Genomic DNA, 13,435 nt, shown 5'->3' with positions numbered 1-13,435 from the left:
TTGCGCAGTTTAAGAACAACACGATCACTTCATGACATAATAGCCAAATGGCGCTAATTGCAATGAGACGGTTGTGCAATACTTAAATTTAATTAAAAAAAATAAAAACGTAAACAGATCCGGATAAAGATATGTTACGGATGGATTTCCCTTGGGCAGCGCCTGAAGTTGAAAGTTCGGGGAAGGAGCGATGCGCTAAACGAGTGAGGCGGGCGAAAAGGCCATTGACATTTGCGCTAACGCTCGAGATGCTAACGAGCGTGTCGGCCATTAAGCAAGAACGCTCAGTTGTGACCGTTAGCATGATGATTATGATGATGAGGAGGAATGAGGAAGAGGCTTTTTTTTTTTTTTGCTCTTGTTTTTTTGTTCGAGGAGGAAAGATGGCCTCGAGAGGAAGGTTTGAACTTTCAGTTGCTATGGCAACCGAACTGGATCAGCTTTCTATTTCCTCCCCTTCCCATTTCCTTTTGACTTCATTTGCTCTTCTTTTGTTTCATTGTTTGCAGTCAATTTCTTTCCATGCTTTAACTTTTATTCTTTTGGGTCTTTTTCCCACTCCAAACATTTCCATTTACTGTTTGTTTTACTTTTGTTTGCTTATCTTTGGCTTTTCTCCTTCTTTTTCCTTTCCTCCTCCTCCTTTCCCTTCAATGCCACGTTTTCTACCTTCTCCTCATTATTCCTTGTCTTTCATCTTTTTCTGTTATTTCCACGCTCTTCTTTTCTGTTTTCCATCGACTTTCCCTCCTCCTCAGTTTTTCTTGGTCATTCCTTAATCCCTTTGTCTTCTGTCCTTTTCGTTTTCCTTGACTTTCCACTCTCGGCTGTGCGACGTGTTCCAGTTCAATCTGTAAATTGTTGGACTGACGCAGCGTTTTTTTTTTTTTTTCTTTCTCCGGAAGGTCGAGACAAGGAATACAATCACACGCACATACATGGAGTCGATGAAAGCGACACGGAGTTGAGCGAACGTCTTCTTTTGTTCGTATTTGTCGAGTGACAAAGAGCACGTAGGAAGTTTATGAGTGGATACGGTGACGATCGCAGTGTCGCAAACGTCGGGGAACATTGCGTTCCCGGCCAGCCTTCTCCTTGCCTTCGTCCTCCTCATGCATTCTAATCAGGCTGTGTTCCAGACCCACACGTCCTCACCCTCCTCTTCCTCCTTCCATCCATCCGTCCATCTATCCATCGCCCGGCAACCGCCGCCAATCGATCGGGCAGGGCGGTGAAGCCAATCACTTCGACCTCTCTTCCACCTACGCCTTTTTTTTTTTTCCTTCAAAATACTGCATAAAAGTGAAAAAAAAAAAAAGACGAAGAAGCCAAGAGGCGGGGATGTTGCAGCTGAGCGAGCCCCGTGATTGGCTGTTCAGGGCGGCGATGAATATAGATGAGAGGGGGCGATAAAAAAAGGCTGAGCCAAGCAAGGAAGACTATTGCGCACCTCCCCCTCATCTAAAAACACACACACATACACACACACACACGGACTCACACTCTACAGGGACAAGGATGTTAGCATCATTAGCATAGCCGCTTTGATTTCATCTGATGAAGTGTTTCATTGAAATAATTGTAATTAGTGACTTCTCGCTCTAGCTAACTCGCAGAATAGTTCAAATCTTCATAATCGCCTTTATGAACAGTTAGAGATTCTTCCTCGACAAATGTGCCATTTTTTTGTGGTTCAACAATCACACACACAGTCGCAGTATTTTTTTTAGCCGCAATAACAATATACGATTCACAAAATGCGTCATGTCCGTATCTCCGTCATACAGTGGCTTAACAGAAGCTGCTCAAACATGTCATAAGTAAGATGCCGAGGTGAAACATAGACAACACACACACGGCATCAAATGACCCCCCCCAAAACCCCTTGATGAGCTCCGAGTGTATTTTAGCGTATCTTTCTCTCGGTAGACAGCTGGTGGAGCCTCTCTGCATTTTGAGTGTGTGTGTGTGCATGTGTGTGTACGTCGCCGTGTGCAACCCCCCAACAAAAGACCCCCAGGATGAGGGGATGTTAGACAAAGCATGTCTCCCCCTTCCCTCTCCCTTAAAGATGAATATTTGAATTCCCCAGAGGCCATGCACCCACGCCAGAATCCCCCACCACACACACACACACACACACAAAATTTCGATTATTATTATTTTTTTTTAATCTGGCGTTCCCATATATATCGGAAGGCTTCAAACTGGCGTCGAAGAAACGCGATCAAAGCGGCGAGCATTAACAAGCTCATAAAGCGGGCTCTGTCCCGTCTGGTTTTGCTCGTTACGAGCGAACGTTTAATCCGGTTGTAATCTGAGACCCCGGCGGACATTACGACGCTCAAACAGCTACATTTTAGCCCCGAACGTATTCCTGCCAAAAATTGGAAGGGTGGACTATCCGTGGGAAAGATGCGTTTTGGGGTGTTAGCGTAGCTAACCAGCTAACTCCACTTTGCAATTGCATAACCGTCGATGTGAAGGCCATCAAGTTTCAAAATGGTGGAAAAACTTTTGAAAGCTAGCCAGTGAGGATGACATCATTCAGTCTTTCAACAATTCTCTCGAAACAAATTTCTGAATCCACTTTACAGGCTCTTGAAGTTTTTAATTGTACGTGCGCGGTGGCGAGGATGAGGACGGTGGAAGCGGTTCGGAGAAAGAGGAGCCCCCTTTTCCTTTGCCCCGGGGACACAAGATCCCCAGGATTTAAGCCCTCAATCCCGCAGCATGTGGCGCCTATTCTGGGCCCGCTAGGTCGGCGCGGGCCTTAGCAACAGATTGCACTGTTTACTCGCACCGTGATGGTGTATTATTTATGATGGAGCACCCACACACATGTTGAACTCCGCTTATGAAATCTGCAAATAGCACACACTCAGGACAGTGGGGTGAAGTTGACATGCACGCTCGGGCAATTTGTTGCTTTAAAGCACAAAGTCCTGCCTTCTGCTTTTAAAAAAGCCTCCCCCCCCACAAAGAAATAATTAAAAATCATATATATACATTAAAAAATATATAAAGAATATAGTTTACAAAGTTAAAGAATATTAATATAATATTAATGAGGAAAAAATTAAATTATTAATTTAAAATATTGTAAAATTGTAAAAAAACTGTAAAAAACTGTAAAATTATATATACGTACAAATGTCAAAAGTATTATTAATGCAGTTGGGTTCATTGTGATAAAATGTTTTATTTTACAAGAAGAATATGCTTACAATAAAGTATTAAAATTTCAAGAATTAAAATGCAGAATTCGAAAATAATAATAAAATAAATTACTGGAATATATATAAAATAAAATCATCTTTCTCAGACAGCCACTATTCACATTTGCATGTCCTGTGCATGGATTAGCGAGACGCTAACAAGGTCGGGTCGACCTCGGCCGGATCCAGAGTGTATGCACGTGTGACGTAATTTATCTTGTTTTGGAAAGAAGATTTGAGATGTAAGATTTGTTTGTCGTAAAAGCTCTCAGCACCCAGGTTTATTAGCTCCTAAAGCCACAAGTGCTTAAACTGGCAAAAGCATGGCGTCCCTGTTTGGACTCTGCTGCCCAAAAAGAAGTCCAAGAACAAAATCATTTAAGTAAGAATGAATTACAGGAAAAAAAGATGTAAGGCAATAATAGTCATGAAATCCCGGGAATGAAGAAAATTACCAAATTTTTTTTGTGCCATTCCGATTTACCAATCTCTGCCTCCTTGTTAACACAAGTTGGTTATAATTAGCTAGCCTTCATCTAAAATAGGTCAGCGCCAAGGCTTCGCTTCGCACAAGTGGGTCATCGCGGCGAGGAGTCGAGAATCGAGTGCATGATGGGAAACGCCGAAGGGAAGGAGAAAACACACTCATTTGTTACATAACAGATTTTACGACACTACCGAGGACGAATACAACTAGCGGGAAGTTTTGAAGCGCTACTTGGTCTTGGCGCTAGTAGTTAACTTGCATCATATAGCCCAATTGCTAATTTAGGCCCAACTGCTTCGAAAGAAACGGATAAGTGGAAAGTTAGAAAAGTCAGAGGCAACCAAGTCGGATTTGGAAAAGAAAAAAAACTGAGTCTGGTGAACGTATGCGCTCCCTGCTTTTTGTCTTTCGTCGCCGGGCCGTCAGTGAGTGTTGAGGAAAAAACCAGTCGAGGCGTTTCCTGCCTCATGTGACCTGACGCAACGCGAGAAGCTCGCCGACACGTCGTTTGTTTGACTCGTAAAAGCAAGTGTGTGAAACAATGACGCCTGTTTCTTTTTTTAATACGCTGGAATGCCGCAGGGATTTTGTTTATTTCTGTCCACCGGTCGCCGCGTGGATTTGTATGTGAGAAGTCTGCAGACAGGAAGTTAGTAGCCTGACGTCTCCTTTCGAGGACAACAGTCCATGGAAAACACCTGTGGCGTCACAACAGAAGACTTTCAGAATATTATCACGGGACCGTAAAGAAATGCCAAAAATGACTCTCACGCCGGACTTTGAACACACCTGCCTTTTTGTTTTCACATCCATTATTACTATAATGACGGCATTTTAATAAATGTGAAATAAAAAGATACTAAAATATAACAAATACAAATTAAAAAAAGGTGAAGAATATACAAATATTGGAAACATTCCAAAAAACTGAACATTTTAGACAAAAATGCCAAATAGAATAAAATACATTACTGCCACCTACAGGACTGGAGTGGTCATGTCACATCCAGAGGGCCAAATTTAGAGTACCGTCTTTTTCTTGGCGGAGGTATCTCTCGTGACGTTCCCCATTTGCATCGGCCCCGCCTTTGCGTGAAAGTGTGGCACTGTAATAATAATCCTATTTTAATCTGCTACCCCCCGAGGTTACGTGTCCCGGATTATCCAACATGAGGACGGCACATGGACTCAAATTTGACGTGATACACTCGCTCACTGACCTTCACACTCTTTCATGACCAGGGGGCATTTAAAAAAAAAATTGCAAGCTGCATACCACAAGATGTATTCTTTTTCAATTCGTTCTACTTCCTTTTCCCATCCTGGTTTAAAAGCTAGCTGACGACAGTCTGTAATCAGGCAGAAAAGAGAAATACATGTGTCTTCATTTATTTATCAATTCGTGTATTTATTTAAATATTTATGTTTGTTTCCGTTGTGAGATCATCTCCATTATTCTCCCGCAAAAAGTTCTCGGCTCAGGCCCAGCTCACAGACATTTTCATGTAAATCTGTAATTATATGAAAGTGGAATGCAAACAAAAAACACATTTGCTTTGCCTTTTTTTTTTTTTTTTTGGTCGGAGGACCCTCCCACGCCAAAACCCGCGCTATGCTGTGGAGCTATGCGTCCAGCGGCTGGGGCTGGCCCCGATCCGATTAGAAGCTCGCTCCTCGGCTCCTTGTCGCCGTGCCAACACGCTGACGAGGACCAGATTCCTCGGGCCTGACGCCGAAATTAGATCAGGGCCGATGGCGAGGCCGCCGCGTTCAAAGGCTGCGCGGGGAAAGCGAGCAATAACGCCGGCAGGGAATCCTCACATTATGGAAATAATGACTTGTCGTGGGGATCGGTCATCCTTTGATGGACACTTGAGACCGAACGGGAGCTTCCTGGAACTCAATTTCCATGAAATGTAATTGGAATGAAAAAAAAAAAGAGATGGCAGGCTTGAGGACTAAAGTACAAACAGGCAGCGAACGTCTGTTTTAAGTGATTGGTGAAAATGTAAATTCACCTGCTAAGAGGGAAACAATTTTTAAAAATGTTAAAAAAAAAATGTGGGAAAGATAACATATAAAGTAAAATTAAAGCAACGTCAGCTAGCTTAATGCTAACATGTAATACAAAATCCATAATATTGAATTAAAAAAAAAATGTCTGGCATGAGAGCAAAGGTACAAACGGACTCCAGCTTTTTATTTTTCTGTCACGCTGAACTGCGCATGGAGGGAAAGATTTCCCTGCCGCCTAACTTCCCGTTTCCTGTTTTCCGGCCACAGAGGAAGGCGAGTACTTCCTGAAGGTTTTGATCCCTAGCTACGCGGCGGGCTCCATCATCGGCAAGGGCGGACAGACCATCGTCCAGCTACAGAAGGAGACCGGAGCCACCATCAAATTGTCCAAATCCAAAGACTTCTATCCCGGTAAGAACCGGCGTCCCATCACAAACGCTCGGCGGGTTTATTTGACTAGATCTTGAGATTATCAATTAAAGATGGACAGACGGATCAATGCAAAGATCAAAGATGATTGGTTGAATTTATGGCGGCTTGATAGATGCAAGATGGTTAGTTGTTTCCTGGAAAGATGAATGGATGATGGATATGAATTGATTGTGATGGATGGATGGATGGATGCATCAATATGGTCGATAAAAAGACAAATGGAGTGATGGTTTATCAATATGTAGGATTTATGTTATCTATGCTTGGTCGTCAGTGGAATATTGAACAGTGGCTGCTTGATGGACGTATGCATGGGTGGTTTATTGATGAATTGATCAGCTGTTTCCTGGAAATATGGACGAATGATTGATGATCAATAGTGTATTGATGTTTTGATTGGTTGTCTCGAGGGATTATGGATAGATGCATGGATCAAAGATTTGCTGGAAATTATGAATGGAATGAAAGTGTGTTTGGCGATGATGGATCTCGAATGGTGGTTAGTGGGATAATGATTTTATGTTTCCGAAATGATGAATGAATTTGTGGGTAAATAAATGCTCACTCATGGTTGCTTGCTTAAAATTCCCACCGCATTCAATTCCACTGCAGTGTTGTCATGGCGACGGCAGTCTGTGTGTGCCGCAATTGCCATTTCCCAGTCAATCACAGTGCCAGGCTGTGATTGTGTGTGTTTACCCGGTGAATTCTTGAATGTAGCCTCATGCTAACACGTCTCGCTATTGGTTTATTCGTAACATAGGCGGCCATTTTGTTTGTTTGCACCCTTCGATGCACAAACAAGGCGCCGTTGTTGTTGTTTTTACACATCAGACTTGCCTTGCCAGCTATGCACACACACATGAAAACACACACATGCACACACAGACACACAAAATTGCAGCAGGTGGGCCTTTTGATTTGTCACCCAGGAAGAACCTCTAATTTGCATACAGATGCCCCCTTCAGCGGCAACAACGCACACACACACACACGCACACACACACAACTTCTTCAGTGGAGTGCACAAGCGCCTCATTCTTTCTTTCACTTGTCGTCCTTCCTTCGCCCGGCCAGCTCGGCAAAGCCTTGCAGCTATTTTGGCAGAGCATATGTGTATGTGTGTGTGTGTGTGAATATTATTTACGCGCACTACTTTCATCTTGGATGTATGGCAGCTCGTGCTTTGGTATGTGCGTCTGCACGTGCGTGTGTTGGGAATGATCCGTCGCGTCTGACGAAGACAAAAAGGACATTTAGTGCAACGTCTTGGCCGGAGCGTCTCATTCCTGTCCTCTCTCGCTACTCGGAAGACATTAGTCACTTTCCTCCCCCACTCACATACACACACACCCCCACGCTCACACACACGGACCCTAACACATCCCCTCCCTCCCTCCTTCCCCCTAAAATGGAGCGTACCACTTTTCTCTTATCTGAATGAGAGGTTTGAATGAGACATTGAAGCTTGAAAATAACCTTGGCTTCTAATGAGGAGAGGAGCATGTGCTGTTGCCACGGCAACGCAAGAATACCTACTTTTAGACACCTGCTTACAATTCCTGCATGCCTCAAAGCGACTTGCCTTCATTGCCGTCTTCCTTCACCTCTATCTGCTTTTTTGTTCTGGGACTTTTCTCGTCTAGTCTCGTTCCCGCAAGTCTCCTTACATCCTTGCCTCCTTTGCTTAAAGCTTCAGACATTTTTGCTTCACTTTTCTGCCTCCCCATGTGCTGCCCCCCTAGTTTCCCTCTCCTGGTGTCCTTCCATCCCTCCTTCCCTCAGAGCCGTGTCGTCCTTTCATCCGAGCATCCTTCCATCCCTCCCCCGGCCTCATCCATCACATCTCTGAGGAGAAAAGTGCAGCAGCAGCACTTTGTCCGCCAGTGCGAGCGCAGAAGATCTCGCCGCCATTCTTTCGGTTGATTCTCGTCCAAATATAACCTCAGAGGACAAAGCGGCAGTCCACCATGCGGAAGACGTCGTCTCGTACATGAGGACCGGTTTATTCTTTTTTTTTTCCCATCTTGTCACGTTTCTCATTCGACGTCAGGCTCGCAGCTGACGGGACTTTTGCCGCTTCATCACTTTGCGCTAATGAAGCCGAGGCCCCTTCGCATTAAATATTTATCCCTTACAACTGTTTTCTTTTTAATTACAATCGACCCGTTTGCTTCCTCTCGCGATATTGAACACACACTTGCACTCACGCACACACACAAGCAAAGTCATAAATTCAGAAAGTGAATTACTATTGGTTCCACCCCCCTATATTTATGAAGGTTATCAATATGCTGAGAAACAAATCCTGGTTAGTGTTTTTGCATCTGGTATTAATTAATTAGCGAACATTTCTGGTTATTTCAGCAGAAAACTATTGTCGAGTTCAAGAAACTTATCTGACATGTATTATTCTTCTTCGACGGTTTTAGGAGTGACAGTGACTTCAAACTGTGCTACATCGCCACCGGGTGGTGCAACATCATAACTGCAATTAAAGCTGACACTTAACGACGATGCGTTCACAATCAAAGGCAATCTGAAAAACGATATTCTTGCCATGTTTTTGTTTTTACGCACGCTGTACTTTTGACCACGTGATGCCGCAATCTCCCGCCGCAGTCACAGCGCGCCACCATTTTAGAACATTGCCGGTAATCCTGCGCCATGATTGCAGCTCCCGACATACAAGCACATCTGTCACACATGGTGACGCACACACCTGACACGCACACACTCGCACACGCTGTTTGCATCTCTGTAAGCCTCTTATAGCACCGCTAAGCTCTGCCGCCGCAAAAACATCACAGAGCGAGGCAAACATGGCCGCCGTCGGCCTGGCGCTGTGATGTGTCGCGGGGAACTCGTCGGGCAGACCCGCACGAGCCCGTTGGTCGTCTTTTTCCGATGTTTTTCATCCGGCGGATAAAGTGTAGCTGTCACATTTTTTATTTCTCTTTTTCACATCGCCTTTTACATCCAGATGTCAGACAAGACAGGACAGGTGCTTGCTCCCTTAGTCACTTCAGCACATCAGTCAGCGCCCCGTGGCCCCGCTGACAGGCACGACTAATCGATCCGCTCGCGGCATCTGCGTCCCCGACGGGGTCAGAACCGGACGCGCCCTCCACGCCCCCTCGCCTCCCTCTTCCGCAACGGTCACGTCGCCTTCGCAACTTGCAGGACTGACAGCGGAGCGCGGAAAGGATGACGGATGGCGCTCGGTGCTCGTTGTGTTTGGCCTTTTAATGAGGAAGCGTTGAGGGTCCCACAGAGGCCTGAGCATAAATAGAACGGCGGGCCTGGCAATCGATTCTGCTGCTGCATAAAATGCATGTGTGCGTGTGTGCGTGTGTGTGTGTGTGTGTGTGTGTGTGTGTGTGAGCATTGCATGCGTGCATGTGGTGGGATAATGTTGTCTTCCAGTGAAATATGATCTTAGTAAACCCTCAAACACTTTTGCTGTCTCTCATCACCCCCAGAGCGCAGATATACACACACACACACAGACACACACTCACACACACAAATGAGAGGCCGAAAAATCAAACTGTTTCGCAAACACAAGCATAATCGGCTAGCTCGGTTCCACCAGTGAAAATTTCTGTCAAACAAGTTGAGTTAAAAAATACCAACTTTCCCTCCGGTCCTCATCGTAACAAAAGCCATACTCTGAATTTGTGTGACAGAACCCCCACCCTTAAAAAAAAAAAAAAAAAAAAAAGATGATTTCACCCTCAGCATGCTGTAATGGCTTTGCATGTTTTGACATAACGTCAAATACTTCATGAAGACATCAGCGACCGCTTTTAAATTGTGATAAAAACGCATCATGTGAACGCTGTAAAATAACTCTTTGCCTCTATGTGTGTGTGCATGTGTGTGTGTGAACACCGCAGCTCATCAAAATGTTGGCGGCCTCACCGCGAGACATGAAAAGTGCAGCACATGTTGGAAATAAAAGTCAAAACTTAAGCGCTCATGCACTCATTCGACTCGGAGCTGACACGATGATTCATGAGCGTGTGCAGCGTGAAACGTTATGTGATCGGATTAAAGACTTCCAGCTTACTGCAGGACGCACCAGAAAGCACACCGACGTTGAAGCGAGCCGTCATTATTTTTCTACAAATGGAATCTGTCAACGGTCCATCTATATGGAAGCCAAATTTCCTCCCGTGGGAAATAATCTGTACAATGTTTAAGTCAAGCTCACTGTGAGCGTCTGGCACTTTTTAAAAACAGCAAAACCAAAGTGACTATGAAGAAACGACTTCTGTGCAAAAAAAAAAAAAATACATCCGTCAAAAGCCAAGTGGATTATTGGATCTCCAAAAAAAGTTGAGTAATATTTTGATGGATCTAAACGAGAGTGAACAACAACAAAAACAAGTTAAAAGTATAAAGTTGACAGAAATTTATTCTGATCGCCTTTTCCTAAACACTTATATATTAAATTGAAAAAAAATGCTGCAATATCTAAACAAAAAAGCATAGAAAAGAAAAAAAAGTTAAAAAATTATAATAAAAATATTCAAAAAGATAAATATATCTGTTGCCAATTTTAATTGGTGGAGCCACAATAATAATATATTATTACTGGTTTGTGTGTGGCATTGGTTTCTATCTCTAGTTTTCTTCTTTTGAAAAAAAAAAGGCAGTAAATGCTTTGTTTTTTCTTTTTCTTTCATTCCACAAAGCTTTGATCCAATTCTGAATGATCCAACTTCAGCACTGCTCCAAACCCAAATCATCAATTATGTATCAGATCACGTGTGTGTGTGTGTGCGTGTGTGCGTGTGTGTGGGTGTGTGTTCAGTTCATCACAGCCGTGAGGATTGTTGTCAGCAGCGCAAAGCCAAGCCAATGTTTGAAGCCAAACAGTCCAAAACAAATAAAAAAAGATGTTCCTGTTCCTGGCAAATCCCATTTAACCCTTTTCTGTTCACTTCAAAATGAGCAGCAAAGTTTTTTTTCCAGCCGATGCCAATAAATTCCCGATTAATCATACGATGAACTTCAAACATACTTTGTATGCATCTAATAATTGAAATAACTTTTTTCCATTAATACTTACAATAATATAATAATTTGACGGTTATAAATTGACTTGTTTGAAAAAAATTGTTGTTCCAATTTAACATCAGTCAGGGCTTAGTAATATTATACTTGTATCTCGTGTTCATCTTATTATCAGACTTCCTCCGACTTTGTGCTGATCATGACGTTTTCTCTTTCCATCAGTCGTGTCCAGCTGTGCATGTGATGATGAAGAAGAGGAGGAGGAAGGGAGGGAGGGAGGGAGGGGGAGGAGGTGGAACAGCCAAGGAAAGCAGAAAGGGCAAAGAAAAGACAAGAAAGGAGAGGAAAGTTGAATGTGCAGAGGTTTCTGAGAGCTTCAATGGCCACCAACTGTCGGGGACAATAGAGGGGGCGGGGCTAGCCGGATGACAATAGCGCCTTTGACCCCGGTCACCACGGGGAGGGGAGGGGCCGGGGTTCCCATCTGCCGCCGCGCAAGGGAGAAAGTGTCTCGGAATAGAACGGGAATAAAAATACGTGAGAAAAAGCCTGAGAAATCGGGTCAATGTCCATCATGGGAAGACCCACAAAAAAAAAAAATCATATGTTGTTCACATGTTCAATCGCAGTGACATGACAACAAATGCTATTGGTGAACCCTCCACGACCCCCACCCCCACCCCTCCCTCGTGAAAAGCATAGCCAAAGGCCACATGGAGTCAGCGGAGTTTAAAGTGATGGGTGCCGCCGTGTCACTTTTCATGACGGCGCCAGACTTTTTTGCTTGCTAAGCTAAACAAATGTCACCATGCATCTTTGTCTCACACACTCTCTCTCTCCCTCTCATACACACTCTTTCACTTCCTCTCTCACAAAAAAACACTCTCACACACTCACAGAAGCTTCTTGTAAATAGCACATACATTGATTTGTTTCTGCGTTACCGCGGCGACACACACACACTGGATTGTGGGATGCCCATCGCCGTGGTGATGGAAATCAAAGTGACAAGCGCCGTGCAGCCATCGCCCCCACACACTCCTTCCTCTGAGCGACCCCCTCCCCCACTAGTGCTCCCCAACCCCCCCTAGCAGGTGTAAGAGCGCTAGAGAGAGAGATGTCTTTCTTCACATCTTGGTCCCCGTCCAGACCCTCTCGTCTTCCGCCCCCCCCTCCCCTCTTCCCCTCACAAAGTGTGTTTATGAGTGCATGTGTGTATTTCGAGCGACTTAATAAGACATCAGTTCCTCCAAATTAATACTGCAGTAAGAAAACGACATGAGAAAATTAATGCGAAATAAGCAATATTGCCCGAGAGAGAGAGAGAGAGAGAGAGAGAGAGAGAGAGAGAGAGAGAGAGAGAGAGAGAGTTACACCGCTAATTAGAAAACAAGACAACATCCACGAGGAGCGCTTGAAGACAACACAAAGCTCTTAAAGCGACGCAATACTATTTTGAAAATTGAATGCAACACAATCAAATACTTGGTGCGCAGTTTGTGTGTGTGTGCGTGTGCGAGTAGGCCTAAATCCAAACATTCAAATGAAAACAGCATGTTAAAAGCGATCCCGACACACACACGCACACAAACACACAGTATGTGCTGCATCCTGATTGGCCCTTGACAACAATGACTCTCAGCGTTGCCGGTCGCCTTGGCAACCTCCCCCGACTGGCACAAAGGGGTCACATTTAAAAGGTCCAAATGGGCTAATGTCTCGTCTTCTGAGTACTTTCTCTCTCGCTCGCTCGCCACAGATGTGTGCTCTTAAAGGGGCAGCGTGCCCTATTTTTTCCCCCTCTTTTCTTTTTATGGCGTGGAGTGGGTGTAGAGGAAGGAGAAGAAGGTGAGTGTTGCAAACAAAGAGGTGTATTGATGATGCTTTTTCATCTCTGGTGAGAGGGGGCGGCCCCTTCTGCACACGTGCATGCACACACACACATACGACAATAGTTACCCCTCCCGCCCCTTCTTCCATTATTTTTAATCCTCTAAGTGAAAGCCCACAATGCCCATCTTTACAGCCCCCCCCCCCCCGGCCCCGCCCCTTTATGATTAACACCCCCTCGCTTCTTATAGTCTGGGATCCCACAAAGCCGTCAGCTGTCACGACCACTGGACTTTCCCTTTAATTATGTGCGAGTGTCTCTGGTGTGTTTAAGGACATTTAGGATTTTACAGTCCTGTGACGAGTGTATTAGTTCTTGCTTCCATCCTTGTTCTTTTGCATTCCTTTTATTCTAATTCTTTCCTCTCCT

At 44.4% G+C, this 13,435-nt stretch overlaps 1 protein-coding gene and 1 long non-coding RNA gene across 3 annotated transcripts in view; one reads left to right on the top strand and one right to left on the bottom strand.

The window, feature by feature from the left end:
* Positions 1 to 13,435, bottom strand: part of LOC148395554 (uncharacterized) — a 39,221-nt gene that overhangs the window by 5,041 nt on the left and 20,745 nt on the right. The gene's annotated exons all lie outside the window — the stretch shown is intronic.
* Positions 1 to 13,435, top strand: part of LOC148395555 (RNA-binding protein Nova-1-like) — a 36,091-nt gene that overhangs the window by 3,755 nt on the left and 18,901 nt on the right. For both annotated transcript variants that reach the window (XM_088380287.1, XM_088380286.1), the window contains one exon: positions 5,989 to 6,132. In XM_088380287.1, the coding sequence (XP_088236413.1) occupies positions 5,989 to 6,132 (144 nt within the window). The remainder of the gene's footprint in view (positions 1 to 5,988; positions 6,133 to 13,435) is intronic.

The sequence above is a fragment of the Syngnathus floridae genome, chromosome 7, assembly GCF_059516105.1.
Source record: "Syngnathus floridae isolate MCC-2025c chromosome 7, RoL_Sflo_1.0, whole genome shotgun sequence".
In the NCBI taxonomy this organism is placed as follows: domain Eukaryota; kingdom Metazoa; phylum Chordata; class Actinopteri; order Syngnathiformes; family Syngnathidae; genus Syngnathus; species Syngnathus floridae.
The sequence above is the reverse complement of the archived record's forward strand: the minus strand, read 5'-3'. Positions and strand labels throughout refer to the sequence as shown.